This window comes from Poecilia latipinna, unplaced genomic scaffold, assembly GCF_001443285.1.
Source record: "Poecilia latipinna isolate Pla-1442-1.1 unplaced genomic scaffold, P_latipinna-1.0 Scaffold2507, whole genome shotgun sequence".
In the NCBI taxonomy this organism is placed as follows: Eukaryota; Metazoa; Chordata; class Actinopteri; order Cyprinodontiformes; family Poeciliidae; genus Poecilia; species Poecilia latipinna.
In genome coordinates, this window is record NW_015115123.1 from 49,422 (window position 1) to 66,760 (window position 17,339).

Here is a 17,339-nt window from a genome sequence, read left to right on the forward strand (position 1 = left end):
GCGGCCATTTTTAGAGTTTCTGTATTCTAGCTAACAATTAATCGATTAATACATTTGTTGACAATTATTTCAGTAATCAATTAATCACAATTTGAATAATTGTTTCATCCTAAGAAATGTACATCTGTTTTGCAATGGGAATCGTTTTTTCAGGATCATGTGCAAGGTCAGTGTTCTCCACTTTTTATGTTAACCAAAAAGTTCAGCTTTGGTCTAATTTGAGAAGCAGGTCACAAAGAGCTAACAGCAGGTTTAGTTTGGTTGCTGCTCCAGACTTCTAGTGACTGGAGCAACAAATTGTGATGAAATGTGATGGACATTAGTCCTTCTCTGATCTTCAGTGCAGCACTGTAAAGCTGTGTTTGTAAAAGTGGAACAATGCCCAAGTGATGAGCACCAGCAAAGGAACTTGAAAAGCTAAAGTTTCCAGACTGAGGAGAGCCAGTTCTGATCGGAGAAAAAAAAATCCACTGTGAGGCTCACTGAGCTGTCCGTCCTCAGGCGGTCTTTGTCAGCTTTAGTTTTTCCTGGGTGGGCCGTTGTTGTTCTGCCTGGATGTGTCTGTGCCTGTTTGTTCAGAATCCTCTGCATGCTGGTTATGTGTGAGTCAGGGTTAATAAGAGGTCTGTGTTGGTTACTCCAGCAGCCAGCTGCCCTCTCTTTACACCGACACACCACAATGAAAAACAATGTTTTCTTACACCTTTTACTCGGATATAAGAGCTTACAGCTGAACTCAGCAGATGCCTTCTGTCTGTTTTATCATAAGTCCTGAAAATACCTGTTAATTCATCTCAATAAAGCTGTTCTCACACAGGAGACATAAAGGTGAACCACATGTTTACATGCAGTGTAAAAAAAACTGCCTGGCATTACATTAGATTACAGCTGGTTTGATAATGTTCATTCAAATTATTTCTGTTTGCTAAATGTCAGAATAATGAGAGATTTTTACTGAATTTAATTAAACATGCATTAAATTAAATTAAATTTAGTTTTATTTATGTTGCACCAGTTCACAACAAATGTTGTCTTGACACATTTTACAGAAAATTAAACAAGAAAAACTACAGTTAGGGACCACAGCCAAATATCTCAAATCTGCCCAAAACACATCACTGCTTGAATTATTCCTCTCAGCTGGTCTGTGTTCAGCTGCTGAAGTCAGTCTTTGTCATTCTAATCAAAGTTATTCAAGCAACACTTCAGCAGCATTCCTGCCTCAGCAGCAGTATGCCTGGCTGTGGGAGCAAATGTTCTGCCCTCCTTCAAACTTTCCTTGCTCCTCCCGCTGCGTCTCCAGCCATCGCTCTGCAGCTGCTCCTTCACTCGCTTCAGACTGGGAGTGAGGAGAGCACACTGCTGCTTGGATCTAACACCATCTTTTTTTTTTTTTTTTAATTCCAGCTCCAGTCTGTAACTTCAGCTTGTCTTTTTATCAGTTTGTGATCTTTAGCTTTGTGTTCACACGTGACAAAATGGGACATGAGAGGCTTCCTGCAGAAAGGTTTTCAGTACTTTAAGGTAAGAGCAACTGTATATTGTAACAATGAGTTAGGTTTAAGCAACAATTTGCATTTTTTTCACATTGTGACTGAAGTGACACCATCTTCACATTCATTGCAACATGTTTAACATGAGAAGTCAGTCTGTAAATTAAAGAGGAGGTCAGCTGAATCAAGCAGATCACAGACTTTCCAACATTGTGGTTGTTGCAGTCGGGTCCTCCAAGCAGCTGCTGTGTCTGTCTCTCTGGATGAAGATGGAGCGCTCCACCCTCTGGGTCCTCCAGACTCTGCTGGTGCTCCTGTCCCCTGTGGGGTCTGCTCCCTGCCCCCGGCCCTGCTCCTGCCCTCAGCCTGCCGAGCTCCACTGCACGTTCCGCTCTCTCCTCACCGTCCCAGCAGCGGTACCCAAGCACGTGAAGCGCATAAACTTGGGGTCAGTGGGTGTTTTTTTTTCCATCCTTGGCCCTATCAGGATGCATTAAGAGTGTTTAGGTTGATGTTTCCAGTGCAGGTTTGTTCAATTGTCCTCACAGGTTGTGTTGTTTCAGGTTCAACAGTATTCAAAAAATAAGTGACACTTCACTGTCTGGGCTGGGGAAGCTGGAGCTGCTCATGGTCCATGGAAACAACATTCACTCTCTGCCTGATGGAGCCTTCAGGGACCTGGCATCACTTCAGGTACATCACTCAATCAATCAATCAATCAATCAATCAATCAATCAATCAATCAATCAATCAATCAGCACATCCAATAGAGGTGGGCATGTATTGTATCGTTGAACATTTATCGTAATAAACTTGAAATAAACATTTTGATTTATCATTGTCAAAATAAATTCCAGTTGATGTTTGAAAATCCTGAAAACTGTTTTGTTGGGATTGTATCAAGTATCGACTCAAAAGTGCTGAACAGAAATGCAGAAATTAAGAAAATGTTCATTTCACCAGTACCTGGTTCACAGAAAACATCAGCAGTGCCTATGCAGGACTTTTTATGTTGGAAAAAAGATAAATGGGTAGAAGTCATAGTGTTTGCAGTATTTACCACTTTACCAAACAGGCATTCACTCATTCTAACACCAGTAAGCAGATCAGTGGGACTTTGGGTTGAGTGTCAGTCATCAGTCTGGTTACAAAATGACTTTTCTGTCTCTTAGCCACCATCGCCCCAAAAAGTAAGTAGTGAAGTTACATTCAGAAGAAAAGAAATGCAGTTTTAATAACTGAAAGTTTTGATAACCTTTAATAACCATTCTACAATTTCTGAAAGGCCATCAGTTCACATTAAACCAGCTGATCTGTAAAGTGGAATGATTACAGATTTAAAATTTTGCAAAAATTTCCTTCATACTTAGTTCCTGTATTTTTCAAAGTTTTTACTCATAACTTGGTTTATGGACTAAACTGCATTGATTCCTTCATACATGTGAACTAGCTGCGTTTTAACAGACAGATGGTCTGAATTTTACTTCAGTGGCGCCATTAGAAATATTTTAGCCGAGTTAAAACACTGACATGTCCAATACTTTCCCATTTATTATTATTTATGTTGGGTTTATGTTGCATCAAGTATTTCTGAAACATAAGATTAGAAATATTTTTTTTATCACTCATTCAAAAAACATTGTTGCGGTTCTTGTTTTAATTTCCATGTAATTGTCTTGATAATCTGGTTAATATTGGAACTTTTCTGTTATACTTGTTGGTTCAGATGCTGAAGATGAGCTACAACAAGCTGAAGGAAATCAACAGGCACACTCTGCAGGGGCTGTGGTCTGTGGCCAGGCTGCACTTGGATCACAACCAGATAGAACTCATCCATCCAGACGCTTTCCAGGGACTCACTTCCTTACGTTTTCTGCAGCTGGAGGGAAACCAGCTTCAACAACTGCATCCTGCCACCTTCACCACCTTCACTCTGATGGGCCAGTTCTACATCTCTACCGTGCGACACCTCTACCTATCTGACAATGCACTCACATCCCTCCCGTCACAGCTGGTGGAGACCATGCCACAGCTTGAGAACCTGTACTTCCATGGGAACCCCTGGACCTGTGACTGCAGCATGAGTTGGTTGCATGACTGGGAAAAAACTTCACCAGGTCAGATTGTAATTATTCTTGTTATTCTTTCACACCTGATAGTCCAGTAGACTCTGTTTGATTGGGGACTAAGACTGCAACACTTGTTACATTTTCATCTTGTGTTGTTCGCTTTTTCACACTGCACTGTGTCAAACAATCCAAACTCTTTGAAGACCTTAATCACACCCTCACCTGAGGAGGCGCTCCACCGAGAACTACTGAAGGAAACAACATGAAAACTCTGAAGACACTGAGCACAACTTCCTCCTTCGCTCCTTAGCAGATGTAAACAAAATGGAGTGGCGTCAGATTTTAGCGTCTGTTGGATTTCTCCTTTGCTTTTGGTAAAAAACCACAAGCCATTTGTCCAGTTAGACTCATGTTGATTTTTGTTGTCTTTAACCAGAACGCTGTGTGCTACAGTTTGGTTCCTTCTTTTGGCACAATCTCTGGTCCGCTTGGTGTTCACATTCAAACTGCACTAGATTTCACTTCAGACCTAAAGAATGACATCTAGATTTGTAGGTGAACCAGAGTTTGCTTCTTTGGTCAGAGTTTGAGTTCACATTCATAAACAAACCAAGTTTTATAGTGAGACAAAGAAGAGTTCAATTAGGCAGGGCTGCTGTGAATACACCTTATTCGTGTTATTTTTATAATTCCATGTTAACTCTATGTTAACTCTGTTCTTCTTTTTTCTGCTCTAGGAGTTCTGAAATGTAAAAAGGACAGAGCCCTTCCAGGTGGCCAGCTGTGTCCAATGTGTTCTTCTCCCATACAAGTGAAGGAAAATGAACTCCAAGCTGCTCATCCTCTGGTTTGCAGTAGCCCAGTCATCAGCTTCCTTCATAGAACTACATCACTAGAAGATTCTGAGAGTGAGACACTGACCTCAGAGGACTTTAAGGAGCCCATTGGTAACATATCCCTTGGCCTCTCTGATGAGCATGGGAATGAGATAGATCTGGAGTGCAGTGCTCACAAGCTAAAAGAACTTGCTAAGGTAAGCTGGGAGCAGGTCAACCAGCTTCAGCTGGTCGCAAACATCACCTTGTCAGTAGACCTTCAGTGCTCTGTTGACAGGGAAAAATACGAGCAGCTGTGGAGACTGATTGCATACTACAGCAACATTCCAGCCCATTTAAAACAAGGAGTCACTCCAAGCCACGATCTGTACCCAGCACATGTATATAACCAGGACTCTGTGCAGGATGCCCAGTACTACACAGGTCTTAAAGTCAAAGTGTTGGCCCAGCCTGGATGGCTGATGCAACCAAGCATAGAACTACAACTGAACCGGCCTCAGTCATCAACCAGCATGGTAAAGTTAATTCTAAGGATGAACCTTTCAGAGACAGTGGACACTGAACTTCAGCAAAGACTCCGGAGGAACTGGGTCATGATCGAGTCAACAAACAGAACACAGAAAGCTATGAGTGTTATCCTTGGAAGTTCAAATGAAATGACCTGTAACGTGTACAGTTCTGACCTGCCAGTAATTCAGTGGATGCTGCCAGACGGTTCCAAACTGAACAGCCCATTTAGGAGTCCTGACAACAGGGTTTCAGTTTCCAGAGATGGAAGGTTGAAAATTAAAGCCGTAACTCACAAAGACACTGGAGCTTACTACTGCATCGCCAAGGTTCAAGGAGATTTTGCAGTGCTTTCCTTCTATCTCACTGTCCAGGAATCCTCTAGTCCCCCCACAGGGGAGGACACATCAATTACATCAATAGAGGAATTTGCAGGAAACTCCATTTCTCTGGACTGTACAGCATCCAGTTCCCCTGATGCCGAAATAAACTGGATTCTACCAAACAATAGAATAATTCATTTCCAAGCTAATTATTCCAAAGCACTGGTGACTTTTAATGGTACTCTTCAAATCCCAAAGACTCAGATATCAGATAGTGGTTATTACAAATGTGTAGCAATCAATCAACATGGTGTAGACACACTAGTGAAAAAAGTTAGTATAATTAGGTGGAATGGTCTAATTAGACCAATACGCAAGTTTCCCGCAAGGCCTCAGTCAGCCTCAGGGCTGAACACTCAAATCAAAGTCCCTACAGAGAATCCAGAAGAAGCATCAGGTGACAATGACGGGTCTACGATACGCCATCGCATCAGTAGTGTTAGACGTAAACTAGTCCCAGGAAGAAGAGGTAGTCATCCATCTAGGAGCACCTGGCAGAGACAGTCTGTGCTGCGGAAACCAACAGGGTCTCACAATGGAAACATGAAAGGTTTAGTAGAGAATAGAAGGAGGATTAATCTTTCTAAAAGTAAAATTGACCCAGAGAAATGGGCAGACATTTTAGCTAAGATTAGGGACAGGAATACTGTGACCTCACCTCCTGTTTCTTTCCCAACAAAGATGGAAGTAACAGAGCTGACGACACAGTCATGGGAAACTTCTGACGAGCCATCAGATGATGTGACTGTACATGAGCGAGTGGGTCAGCATTATTCCATACGTCAGAGCCCTGAAAAACCTACAGAATACAGAACTCATGGTCAAGATAATCATGTGACACCTGAAAGCATCTCTGCACAAGATGCAACTCCTACTAGCAGACATGTTACTATAGAACCCCATCCAACAGAAATTGCATATACTACACAGCACCCAAGCCATGACAGAGAGTTGAACCTAATCACAAGTTCAAACGGTGGGTTTTTCCTCCCCCAGACCACATCTGTTCCACCGCACACTATTACTGTCAGGCAGCCCAGTGCACACTCTGCAACTAGAAGCAGCACATTTTCTTTTCCAGAGAACCTAAGCACAAGTATTACTGCTGATAAGATCCAAACAGCTGATCAGTCTGAGGGGCTGCAGAGCAGAGAGAGTAGGAACAAACCAAATGATGTCACTAACTCCATAAATCACAGAGAAGACTTCTTTATGGAAAGTCAAATTAGTCCTTCAGCCAACCCAAATCACTCTGCAGCAAGTCAAGAAGGAAGTGGAAACTATCTGAGCAAGACTTCAACTCTGTCACAGTTTCAATCTCATCCAAAGGACACAACGCTCAATGATTTGCATTCCGAAGTTGTTGTCACGACAGGGTCTCCAACGACTACCTTCTGTCTCCCTGGAAAAAGGAGGGTGCACTCTACAAGACGGCCAAAGTCACGCCTTCAGAAAGTCAACTCTCAAAGGAGGAATGGTGGCCGGAAGAGACGGCCAGACAGAAAGAAACAAAAGCTCCAAACACTTGGCAGCTTCATCACCACCACACCTGTAATTACTCCCCTACCTACAGCCAAGACCTCTGCCTCTAAAATGTTAAACACAGAACGAACAGGAATTGCAGTTCGTTTATATACCTCTGTTCCATTCACAGAGAGCCAAGAGGCATCATCAGACAGACTGAGTCATAAAGAAAGCACAGTCTTCAGGCAGAACCACGAGGTAATCAAAGAGCCTTCCTCACTACCAACCTCTTCTTTAGGAACAAAGGACAGCCAAACCAAATCATGGCAAAGCACTGCAGCTGCACCATCATTTCCAAGCGTTTCTCCAGGCTTTACTCATGGAAATACTACTCCTCACAGCACTGTGGAAAACTCAGACAGTGCGTATCCTACAGGGATTTCAGAGATTCTCCCATCAGTCCCTCAGCATAGGTTTGGAGACAGTCCTCCTCCACCTGGTGAGCATTTAGAGGACTGGCATGAAATAAGTTTTACAACAGAATCAACACCTCTGCTGCACTCTGAAAGTCCCTCATGGGGTTTTCAAAGTATGACAAAATTGCCAACAGACAACAAGAATCAGCAATTTGTCTATCAGGAGACTTTTACTGAGGAGGTTGAACAAATGCATTGGGAGAAGACTGGAATGGATTCTTCACTACAGCCTTCCTATTTTACCCTAACTGCTTCACCCATCCAGGGTGAAAGCAAGGCAGTCTCTGGAGAAACTTCCAAAGGATCACTCTCAACTCCAAGGATGCTTTCTGAGGTCACCACCGAGACACTCACAACATTAGAAGATTTAAAGAGTGAAGAAATTGAGAAGAATCCTCTGAATGCTGGAACTGATTCTCCACATATGAGTAGTTTAAAAACAACACATGCCTCAGCTACCTCACCGTTGCCATATCATGTTAAACCATCCAGAGAGACTCCCTATCTCTCAAAACACAGACTTTCTCCTTTCGTACCTCTTCTAATGTCTTTACCAACATCCATCACTCAAAATGCCACAGTCAGTACCAGCCAGGATACACAAATAAAACCCATCTCTACTACAACCATCCTAAGAAGATCATTTAACTTTCATCCTACAACATTTCCTCCCAATCACAAACCAATAAATACAATTCCAACCTCTCAGGCATCCACCTCTATACCAGTACCCACTGTGATCCCATCCCAAAAGACACTGTCACCAGTAACTCTGGATGTGTCCACACAGCATGGATCTGTTCAAAGAGGGAAGCCACGGATAAAAACTACCCATTCTCAGACCATTACTGTCAAAGTAGAAAAAGATGCTCAGCTTCCCTGTGAGACTGGAGGTCAGCCCATGCCTTTCCTGTCTTGGACAAAAGTTTCCAACGGTATGTAAGACTTGATCTAAGAACTCAGTTTTCTGTGCAGGTGAACTTTTTCTGCAGGCTCTTAAAGAAAAGATGAAAGATTTAATACAATTATACTGCAGGATTCCACATGCTGCTGAAGCTAATATTTACAACACAACCATGTTTTCTCATTATGTGACATTAAAACAGAGAATATATTTCTGGTTTTATTCAGTTATGATTACCAACATTGTTTCTATTTGTTAATTCCAGGATGAGAAGAGATTTTGTTTTTATCACTTTCTTCAAACGCAAATATTCACACACACAACCTGATGCTGCCACCCCCATACTTTACATTTAAGACTGTTTTCAGACCTTTAAGTTTTACCACTATTTCCTCCAAATGTAACAATGGGCTCTGGGAACAATTTTAGTTTAGTCAAACCAGAGAACACATATTCAGTAATTCAGGTTTTTGTGAGAGAACATTTGCTAAATGTATTCACAAAAACAATAACATCTTACAAAGTATTTTTGGTCTAGTTTCTCATGCAAATGTTTTAGTAAAATTGAAATAATACAAAACTAACTTACAAGTAACTTTTATTGATGAAAAAGTACTACAGTAAAAATGTCTTGTTCTTAGCTAATGGAACAAATATTCTCTCTTCAATATTAAGGAATTATTGACTTGAAAAAGCTCCTGTGTCTTGTTGAAAAGTTACTTGTAAGTTAGTTTGTAAATTAGTTTTCTCTTATTTCAAGTGTTGTGAAGTGTACCAAGATATTTGCACTAGAAACTAAATCGAAAATGCAAAGTATGATTTAGTGTTTTTTGTGTTTATGTTCTATTTAGAAAAACAACATCTTCGGCTCTGAGTGGCGTTTCAGCCCATGTTGGTACAGGACTCGGTTCACAGATAATTACACTCTTCCACCAGCTTCAGCAGCAGTGATCGTGTATGTAAACCTCTGAAACCTAAAGTTTGATCTGTTTTAATTTCAGACAGACAGCAGAGAGGGTGGTGCCTGTTTTTATATAATATGTAAATATCTGTTTTCCTTTGTTTAGAACGTGACTGCTGTGTAGTTACATCAACAAGCTTTGAAAGTGAATAACTACACTTACATCATAATTTCAGACAGGCGAAAACTGCAAACTGTGGTGGAAAAACTTTAATGAGGGAAATCATGACTCAACATGTATTTTCCTATGTGAAGGATACAGATGAAACATTCAGACTCTTCAAAGCATATGGCTGTCTGGGTCAGGAGGTTCTACTGGAATCCACTTATAATTGGATTAAACACACCTACAAATATCCTTTGTTTAAATGTCAAGTCCTGTGCAAACACCATTTGGATCTGTTGGAGGTTAATTCAGTATTATCTTGTTAAGCATGGATGAACCCTTACGGGCTTCAGATGAAATTCATAAAAAACTTTTCTTTTTTTATTTTATCCTAGAGTATGTTGTCTCCTGTAGGGATTCCGTCTATTTCAGAAAGTATATCATGCATTCTTGCAGTTTATCTTGCTTTTAGTTCAAGTCGTGCACAGAATAGGTCAGAAGTTTCCATGCACCCATAACTAACAATTTGGTTTGCAAGTTGTAAATAACTGAAGTTGGTCTCTAATGGATTTAAAATCAATTCATAATTATAACATGTCAGCTGCGGTTCTGGAATATGAACGTATTGACCTCTTTTATTTTCACCCCAACTGAGACACTGAGGCCTGCAGACCTTTAGATGGTGGGTTCTCCTGAGACTTGCCAGAGTCACTGATGATGTCTTGGAGTAATTTTGGAAGTAGTGAGGTTGCATTAGAGAGAAAGCTCAGTTATTTTGCACACTGTGCCATGTTTTCCCCATTTGCTTGGTCCTCACTGTGCTTCTTGAGAGTCCCAAAGTCTTAGAAACTGACTTGTCAGTGTGTTTGTCTCTCTTCTGTCTGGCACCTCTTTAGATCAGAGGAGAACCATTTCTTCGACTGCTTGGTAGGGATTCACAGATTAAACTTAAAATGAAACTCTCTCAAAAATCAGATAACTAAGTGCAAACTTCTAAGCTATTCCTTACAGAGAACCTCTTTGAGGAAGAAGGGACATTTTAACTGTTCTTAATGGATAAAACAGAGTTCAGCTGAGACAAAGTCTGTGGTAATGGTTTTAAACCACTGACATAAACTCAAAGTTTTAAGAGCGTAATATCTCTTCTCTCCATCATAGCAGCATATTCTCTACCTCACCCTCCTCCTCTCCACCCACAATTCCCTCCTGACTCTTCATCCCTAATTTTCTTGCTTTGAACAGCCTTACCTATTTCTTCCAGTGACCCTGGAACTAAATGCTAAACTAAGTAAATGGTCTCAGTCTCAAACACCAGCTTTTCAATGTGTTGTTTCAATGTTAAAAGCAGAAAGTGCTGCGGACCATCATTACATGGGCAGATGAGGGGAGTGGCCCCTGGATGTCAGGAGCAGATCATTTAGGCCTTGTGGGTTGGTGTGTGTGTGTGCAGTCTGGCAGAAGTAGGCACAGTCAGCTTAGTGAACAGTGTGTCTATAGTTGGGCAAACTGACCATTGGGAGTTTGCAGGTGTGGCCATTGTGATCCAGTTAGGCCCATAAATATTTGGACCTTTCCACCAATTTGGACAGGCAGACTGTCACATTAAAGTTAAGAATCTGCTCTTTTCACCTACAACCATTTAATACACATAATTTTAAAATGTCTCAGTAAACATCAAAAGTGTGTGATATATATATATATATATATATATATATATATATATATATATATATATATATATATATGTGTGTGTGTGTGTAAGTTTACGTACCTAACTGGACTGTAATGGATTCCTAACTGGGTCATGGTGTACTTTGTCTTTTAGTCAAAGATGCAGAGTTGTTTCAAAATGTCCGAGTGGCTGCAAGATATTTAAATTGAAAGTACTTACTGTGTCATGATCCAAAATATTCCATTCTCTACAGAACTTTTCAGAGAAAGTAGCTTTACTTTCAGTAACCAAACCTATAGAAAATGGATTTATGATACATGTGTGGTAAACTCATTTTTCATCCTTGCATCATGCTAATGGTCTCACACTCTTGCATCACTATTGTTCTGTGAGCAAATTTTGACACTAATCAGTCCTGAAGAAGATGCTCAGGTCAGATGAAATTCAACATTTTTTTTTTAGCTTACATGCAAAATCAAGGCTAAAAACAAAAATAATTAAAAGAAAGACATGAGAAATCCAGATTAAATGTAAAATACAATGTATGGTAGAAAGCTAACACTGCACATCAACACTATCCTTACTGTGAAGCATGGTGGTAGCAGCTTAATAATGTTAAGGGGCTTTTCTTCAGCAGAGATATGTTAGAATGTCTAGTCAAAGTCCAGATCTAAATCCACCAAAGAACCTGTGGAAGTACTTGAACATTGAGGTATATGGGTACTCTCCATCCAATCTAAACTGAGCTTGAGCTCTTTAATTAAGATGAATGTGCAAGAGTATTTAACTTTATGTTGGTCAATCAAAAAAAATGTTGAATTTGTGATTATAATGTCACAAAATGTAAAAACGCTCATGGATAATGAATGCTTCTTCTCTGAAACAAATTGTGTGCTTCTGTTTGTGTAGGAGCAAGTATCGCCAGGAACATGAAGGTGCAGAGGTTTGAGGTCCTCCATAATGGAACTTTAATCATAAGAAACTCACAGCTAACAGATGAGGGCCAGTATGTGTGCACCGTTCAGAACCAGTATGGTACAGACAAGATGATGGCTAACCTTATAGTCATGTCTCATCATCCACGGGTTCTTCAACCTCGAGAGCGAGACATCCATGTGTATGAAGGAAGCAAGGTTGAACTGGAATGCAAAGTTGAAGGGGATCCTGTGCCTCGGGTTAAGTGGGTCCTCCCTAACTCAGTCCAGCTGATGCCGACCTCACCTTCTGTGCCATCTCAGTGGGAGGTGGCTGTAGATGATAGTGGAACTCTTCATATCAGCCGGGCTAGTTTTACTGACAATGGGATTTACAGGTGCACTGGCAGCAGTGCAGCTGGAGCTGATACCGTGTCAGTGCATCTTCATGTCTCTGCAATGCCCTCTTTGATTCAGCAGAGACTAGATGAGAACATGACTTTTCCAGAGGGCAGCGCTGCTTATATTGACTGCACTGCCACAAGAGCCTCTCAGCCAGTCATGCGTTGGATCACTCCTGATGGCACACAGCTCACTCCTTCCCGACTAATTACTAAAGAGAACCTTATTGTCTTTCCAAACGGGACACTCCATATACAGAGAATGGACTTCAAGAATTCTGGGAGATATGTATGCAAAGCAAGTAATGGAGTAGCCTCAAGCAGCAGGACTGTGATGCTAAGTGTCAGGAGAAAGCTGTTGTCTGCTAAAGCCACGATTACATCTTCATCTCCCCAGAGAACAGATGTAATCTATGGAAGTAAGCTACTTCTGAACTGTGTAGCAACAGGTGAACCGGAGCCTCGAATCATCTGGAGGACGCCCTCTAAGAAGCTAGTGGATAGTCAGTTCAGGTGGGCAAATGTAAAGGACAAGTTCTTCATAGTTATTATCATAGCAACTCTTAATGTCCTGAATATTAAAGGTTGTTTTAATGGAACCTTTTAATTTTTTGTGCAGCTTTGAGTCTAGGATCAAAGTATTCCTTAATGGCAGCATAAGCATTCATTCTGTGACTGACAAGGATGGAGGTGACTACCTGTGTGTAGCCCGTAACAAGATGGGTGATGACTACGTTCAACTGCGGGTCAATGTCTTGACCAAACCAGCAACGATTGAGCAAAAACTCCAGAAATCCAGTCAGGAGGTGGTGCAAGGCCAAGACCTGAAAGTGGACTGTGTGGCATCTGGCCTCCCCAGCCCGGAGATTAGCTGGGCACTGCCAGATGGGACCATGGTCAACCCAATAAAGCAGAAAGCAGGAGTCCGTGTGGGACGCAGTCGCAGGTATGAGTCATTATTCTTTAGCTCCAGGGAAGTTCCTAATTTGCCTGTGTTTGCTTTGCTAAACCACATTCAAATGCTAACTAACAATAAGTAATTTGTTTCATGAATCAAGCCTATTGTCAGCTAACAAACTCTGTCATCAAAGTGTAACATTCATCCCCCTCTTCTCAAATTGTTTGTAGGTACGTGGTGTTTGACAATGGGACGCTGTACTTTAATGATGTTGGCCAGCCAGAGGAAGGTGATTACACTTGCTATGCACAGAACCAACTTGGCAGAGATGAGATGAAGGTGAGAGTCAAGGTGAAAGGTGGTACATCCCCACCACAAATCCAGGACAAAGGTCAAAAGACTGTCAGAGTGCTCTTCGGTGAGACAGTAACACTGCAGTGCATTGTCAAAGGTGACCCAGTACCTGTTGTCACTTGGATGTCTCCCAAAAATACACCAATTTCCAATGCAATAGACAGATACAAGGTGCTTAAAAATGGAACGCTGGTTGTTCAAAAGGTTCAGCAATTTGATGGAGGTAATTATACATGTATGGCGAGGAACAGTGTTGGCCAAGACAATAAAGTTACCAGAGTAGAGGTTTTGGCAACTCCTCTAGTTATCAATGGCTTAAGAGGAACTTCAAATACCATCAAAGTTAATGCAGTTCAGGGAGAACGGAAACTGTTGGATTGTGTGACCGAGGGAACCCCTTCGCCTCGTATCACGTGGATCCTCCCAGGAAATGTAATACTTCCTGCTCCATACTACAGCAATCATATGACAGTTCATCAGAATGGTACTTTGGAAATACAATCAACTAAGAAGACCGACTCAGGACAGATGGTGTGTGTTGCTCGTTATGAAGGAGGGGAGGTTAGAATGTTGGTTAACTTGGATGTCAAAGAAATGGTTGGAAGTCCACAAATTGCTGCTCCCAAAAGAGAAAGCTTTTCCCTAAAAGTGGGGAATACAGTGACTCTAAATTGCTCGATTGATGGCTTGGAGTTAACTGATATAATGTGGACCTTACCCAGCGGCACTCCTCTGCAAGCTGGTGCTCGAATTTCAAAGTTTTTTCACCGACTTGATGGGTCTTTGATCATCAGCAACCCATCTGTTGCTGATGCTGGTATGTACCGCTGTGTGGGGCATACCTCTGCTGGGACTTTTGAGAGTACAGTCACCCTGTCCCCAGGAAGGAAGCCACAGATTCTGAACCGATACATCTCTCCTGTCAGCATCATGGATGGTGAAACACTTTTCCTTCATTGTCAAACAACTGGTGAGCCATTCAGACTTACATGGACCCTGCCCAGTGGAGTTGTTCTCAACAGGCTGCAGAAAGTTGGACGCTATTCGATATTGCGCAATGGGACAATTGTCATTCGACAAGCATCCGTCTATGATCGAGGACCCTATGTTTGCAGAGCTGCCAATGAATATGGCAGCTCCTTGCTTTCAGTCTCAGTAAATATCATTGCAAATCAACCCAGGATTACCAGTGGCCCTCCTTCTGTTACTTACGCCAAAAATGGAGTTGCTGTTCAGCTGAACTGTGTCGCCACTGGGCTCCCTAAAGTAGAGGTGACTTGGGAAACACCTGATAAAACCCGCCTGGTTGTAAGTGCACAGCCACGCCTTTTTGGGAACAAGTATCTCCATCCACAAGGTTCCCTAATCATTCAGAATCCAACCCAACGAGATTCTGGTGTTTACCGATGCACTGCCAGGAATACTGCCGGTGTAGACTTTAAAACAACATTTCTGAATGTGTTCTAAAGAATTTTACTTTCAACCCATATCCAAGGCAATACTGTATGCCCAAGCAACTGCCTAATTAAAAGACATTATATCAGAACACAATTAAAGTCACTGTAAAAATTGTGAAATCACCATCCAATTATCAAAAAGTGGCTCTTTAATCATGTTCTGACTTAGAGGCTTAAAGCTAACATCATGTGCACCCCACTTTCTTTGTTTGTACAATATTGTGAAAGATCTGTGTGTAAATACATAATTGCTCAGGTAATTTGGATACATAAAACCTATGTACGGGTTATGTTTTCTAGAGGAGTCACTAATGGTGGTCTTCATCATCTTTGTATCATATTTAACTTTCCCAATTTCACCATCGACCTTTTTAAATGGAAGTAAATTATTTAGAAGAAGATATATTGCTAAGTTGTTTTGTGTTAAGTCTGCCAAAAAGTAGAATTTCTGATGTATTTATTATAATTAAATGACAAAATCAGGTTGCTTTGCGAAAAGTCTGACCTGTTTTATTACATGCTCCTTGATGGCAGCATATCAAGTCACTTACATATCGCCCATTCATGGCGTTTAAATGTGGAAAGGTTTTGTAATAATCTTTCAAAAATCCTTATACATTTTTATGAGTTGCACCTTGTTATATATTTGTAGATCTTGATAAAACACTGACACTCTGAGAATTGCCTGAAAACGTGTATGAATAATCTTAAATATTCACACAGACAAACAGTAAAAGGGTATATATCATTTTTAGTACATTTCATGATTATTACAATCAGAGGCCTCTGATTTCCATATTAATTTCCATGTCAGAAATCAAGCAATATGTGATAAAAAGGAAAAGAAATAAAGAAAGCCAAATAAGAGATCCAGCAATATAATGTTCTATTAATATGGTAAACATGGTGACAGTGAACTGAAGGAGCTGAAAGCCTCACAGTTTCTACAGTAGCAGACCTGTCAAAGTGTTGCCACCGTGAACACACCACAATGAATGTCTACACTTAATTTTCTCTCAGCAACTTGTCATTTAGAAGTAAAAAGTACTTTTAAGCTAATGCTACATGTTGGAAGGGTCTTATTAAAGCAGTAATTAATTTTACTTAATAACGTGATAATGCCAGTCGACATGTTTTTATGATGCAAAAACAATTTAAAAGCACAGCAACAACAGGCTTACTTAACTTAGAAACTTTAGTCTCACAAACACCTGAAACTTCCTGAACGATTTGTTGTTTCTGACTTGACAATGTGGTGTTTGCTTTTCAAACTTTTGGAAGTCCTACCAAATTTATAAACAAACAAAAATAAACTAATGAATTAGGTACAAAAATAACTCAAGAAAATATGTGTATGTATGAAAGAAAGTAACTCTTTCATTCTGTAGAGTGTTAGGGAAAAAAGTAATAAAATGTATTGCAGGATCCAAATGCAGGGAGGAGCCAAGCAGGTGAAAGTCAAGAGTTCACTAAAGGAAACAAGAAAAACTAAATCCAAAAGGGATAAATCCAAAAAATGTAGCAGTAGTGAAACAGCCTGGGGGCATACAGAGTGCTCAGTGGTCCCTTGCACCAAATACATTTTTATGTTAACAGTTTTACATTAACAATTAACTCAAAATTGAGATGTTGCTCTTTTTGCTTCAGTTATATTGAATTAGGATCACAGTTTTCATCTTAATCTTTTCAGTTTACCTTTCTTACAGTGAGTTTACTATGTCTGCGAAACTCAAATATGAGTCTTTCTTTACTTTTGTACTTCACAGCAGTTCTGAATGTGAGCTGTGTATTGCAGCTTAAAAATTGAAATCAAATTTCCTCTGTCTAAGTGTGGCTTTAGTGTTTTGTGTTTTTTTTTACATTAACATTTATTCTGCAGTCTTTAAGCAAACCCATGTTAAGCAGTGCATGGAAACATCTGGTTTCAGCTGAGGGGCTTTCTGTCTCTACAGTGGGGTCAGTGGTCCTGACATAACAATGATGTCCTCAGCTGTGATGTATTTTGTTGTTGATAGACTGAGCAGTTTTCCACAACATAATAAAAACGTCTTTTCAATCTGTTTTCAAAGCACTTTTTATGTTGACTCTAGAAAATAAAGAAAAGTGCAAATCAAATTATGACAGAAGCTACCAGCGCATCCCTCTGCTACACATGCTTTTTTATTGGTAATCTTTTCGTTACGGCTAAATTCTCTCATTAAGTGTGGATAACAGTATTTTTTCTTCATGATGTCTTGGAAAAAATGTTTCAATTTTGAGCTCATAAAGTGGCTCTCATTTATGAATCTATTTTTGAAGGATTCTAAATGTTTCTGTGTCTTCACATGATGACAGAATGTGGTGCAACTACATCTAAAAACAAGAATATTGTGAAAAAGATCCTTTTTTTGCTTAAGTATAAATTAGTAATTACTAACCTTTGGGTGTCAGGATGTGCAGATTGT

At 40.5% G+C, this 17,339-nt stretch overlaps 1 protein-coding gene across 1 annotated transcript; it reads left to right on the top strand.

The window, feature by feature from the left end:
• The first annotated feature begins 1,297 nt into the window (after positions 1-1,297).
• mxra5a (matrix-remodelling associated 5a) lies at positions 1,298-16,963 on the top strand. The gene is made up of 8 exons (XM_015019924.1): positions 1,298-1,524; positions 1,719-1,941; positions 2,057-2,186; positions 3,220-3,610; positions 4,300-8,163; positions 11,781-12,699; positions 12,806-13,132; positions 13,315-16,963. Exons 2-8 carry the CDS (start codon positions 1,757-1,759, stop codon positions 14,903-14,905), a joined length of 7,407 nt encoding a protein of 2,468 aa, XP_014875410.1. The 5' UTR covers positions 1,298-1,524; positions 1,719-1,756; the 3' UTR covers positions 14,906-16,963.
• Positions 16,964-17,339: the final 376 nt, after the last annotated feature.